This window comes from Limulus polyphemus, unplaced genomic scaffold, assembly GCF_000517525.1.
Source record: "Limulus polyphemus unplaced genomic scaffold, Limulus_polyphemus-2.1.2 Scaffold5690, whole genome shotgun sequence".
Lineage (NCBI taxonomy): Eukaryota > Metazoa > Arthropoda > Merostomata > Xiphosura > Limulidae > Limulus > Limulus polyphemus.
Window position 1 is genome coordinate 10,807 of NW_013671300.1, and position 3,098 is coordinate 13,904.

General features: G+C 36.0%; 1 protein-coding gene across 1 annotated transcript in view; it reads left to right on the forward strand.

The window, feature by feature from the left end:
- LOC111089257 overlaps positions 1–3,098 on the forward strand; it is a gene marked incomplete at its 3' end in the record, with an annotated part of 41,788 nt that overhangs the window by 8,458 nt on the left and 30,232 nt on the right. Inside the window, exon 2 of the mRNA XM_022401417.1 lies at positions 1,629–1,882. Within this exon, the coding sequence (XP_022257125.1) occupies positions 1,629–1,882 (254 nt within the window). The remainder of the gene's footprint in view (positions 1–1,628; positions 1,883–3,098) is intronic.

Here is a 3,098-nt window from a genome sequence, read left to right on the forward strand (position 1 = left end):
TTTATGTGCCCTCTTTTAATACATCAACTCCCCCTCTCTCTCCCCTAACTAAGAAAACCGTTTTATGTGCCCTCTTTTAATACATCAACTCCCCCTCTCTCTCCCCTAACTAAGAAAACCTTTTTATAACCCCTCTTTTGATACATTATTTCATCTATTTTGCTCTCTTTCTATGACAAAATTTATTAAGTTTGGGAATGAGAGGTTGATGAATGGATGGATGGATGAACAAAAAACATACTCTAGAGATTTGTATGTCCCTTCAGTTTGAATATTCTCATTAAGGTCCTGTCCTGTCGTGTATCACATGTTCATGTTATTCCTAGATGAATACAAACCTCAACTGTTGCCGCGGTTTCGTAGTCTGTGTAGCGGCTGTAGCCAAACAAAAGAGCCGAGCGCAGCCCAGTGGTTAACGTGCCGGACTTTGGAGCTAAGGCTCGGTGGTTCGCGTCCCATTACCGCTAAAAAAACATCGTGTTCATAGATGCATTCTGAGATTGACGGTCAAATCTCACTATTCTATCTGACAAGACTATCCCAAGGGTTAGTTAGCAGTGGGTGGTGTTGATTAATTACCTTCCCTCTAGTCTACCACTTTATAACTAGGGACGGTTAGCGCAGATAGTTAGCCCTCGTCTAGCTTTGCACCAAATTCTACAAACATATAGTCATAAAAAAGCTGATTCACAAATTTTAATAAAGGTGAAACTCATTATATTTATTTACATCCTCGAATCAGTTTTATAATTATTTATTTTTAGTTTCGTCCACAAGGTGGTGCTTTTTTTTTCAGGCTCTCAGATGCAGTAATATTGAACGTGCTTGGTAATTAAATCGTTTACACTTGTCATACAAGTTTTAGTTGCTCAGCGGCAAGTCTGAGTGCTTATAACGCTAAAGGTCGAGTTTCGATACCCGTGGTGAGCACAGCACAGATAGACAATTGTGTCGCTTTGTGCTTAACAACAAACAAACATCAATGGTGTAGCAGATTTCATATTCCTTTCTACGCAATTATGTGTCAAGTCTGAAAAATTATAACATTAGATATATCTGGTTTCAGTACCTGCGGTGAGCAGAGCACAGATAGCCCATTATGTAGCTTTACGCTTAGTAACAAACAAACTGGTTCTATTATCATGTAACATTAAGTAATTGTTTAACTTTTATATTTTGTTTGTTTGCTTGTAATTGAGCACAAAGCTACACAATTGGCTATCTGTGCTCTGCCCACCACGGGTATCGAAACCTGGATTCTAGCGTTGTAAGTCCGCAGACTTACTTTTAGATCGAAAATCTAATTTGTGAATCTGTTAACCAATAAAATTCTCTGTAGATGTTTTCTTTTCAGTGTTGGAAATCTCTGTAGCCCTGCATTTCTTTTCTGGTTGTTTTTTTAAATAAAAAATACAGTACAATATTTGACAATTAATTAAAGAAAGTCTGAATATAATGGTTTTTGAAAGAAATTAATGATCATTATTTTTTGTTGTTGTTGTCTGTGTGTGTGTGTGTGTTAAAATATTTAATGACAAAGTACACAGCACCCGACTAGTTTCTACAAAATAAGAAGCTTATCGAGTAAACGTAATATATTTTTTGTTTTGTTTTGATAATCAATGTAGAACCGAGGGCGATTAGCTGATAAGAAGAACCTGGGGAAAACGACACAAAATGGGCAGGTGTCTCCCTCTGCCGGCCTGGAGAACAGCACAGACGAACAGGCACATAAACAGAAAAATGAAAATGACGGCTTACCTGCGGATGACTACACCAATAGTTTCAAGGGCTTAACAATTCTAGCCCAAAATATTAAGTCAAGCCACCAGAGGGCTCTGACGACAATGGACACAGTGCGTAAACAAGTTCGAGGGGGAAGGTAAATATCACACCACAATAGATTGTTAAATTTATTTTTGACACTGATGTTTTTTTACGTGATTACATAAAAAAACGACCTATTACCTTGCTTCATTTGAAAGGAGTTACCCCTGCCTATTTTTTTAAGTGTTTCTTGATGACCAACCAAAGAAGGAGCACTGATCTCTTTCAATATCTTTATTCAGTTATACATATATATATATATAAACATATGTATATCACCATTTTGCCACCCGCCCTTCCCGAAACGTTGAAAGTATAATTTTCCTTATTTCTGGAATTTCTTCCTTAAAAATGGGCAAATTTCTGGCCAATTCGAAATAACTGATCGCTGTTGACCAATCAATGAGAGCCTTTCAAATGATGTTGACTACGAAGCAGATAGTAACAAATTTGAATAGATTTTTTTCCCCTAAAGATTAGTACGTTTTATGAATATTATAATATATATATATATATGATAAACAGCAGCTTGTTACGACTAGTCGCTTGAAAATATATATTTTATTTTAATAGTCGTTTTTGTACAGTTACTTCTTGTTAGTTTACATATCCAAAAAAAATAATCATTATTGTAATAAGAAAAAAGTGGGTATTTGTTAGTTGTTTTTTTTTTACATTTTGGAACATTCTCTTGGTAAACACGTATGCTCGCTCTGTGCTACTGACACTTAGTGAGGACTTTGAACAGTTGATCATATTTTGAAAACGGACAACTACAATACTCAAAGTTACTGGTTAAACGGCTAAAGCATTAGAAATCGGTATGGCTGAAAGTTGTGGTAAATTGGAGATGAGCGGCAAGTCTGAGGGTTTAGGCTTATAATGCTAAAGATCGTGTTTCGGCACAGCACAAATTACCCATTGTGTGAGTTAGTGTTGAACAACACAAAATAAACAAATTTCTTATTTTTTCTTCACATTTCCTCGTGAATTGTATATTTCGGATTTCAAATAAGAGGTATATAAAAATAATATTTAATATCTACCTTTTTTTTTTTACTCCTACAAGTCACTGCCGAGAAAGCTTTTATCCTTCTCTATCAGACAGGTCAGCTAAGTTGTACAATGAACTATTCTATACCAGACAGGTCAGCTAAGCTGTACAATGAACCCTTCTACACCAGACAGGTCAGCTAAGCTGTACAATGAACTATTCTATACCAGACAGGTCAGCTAAGTTGTACAATGAACCATTCTATACCAGACAGGTC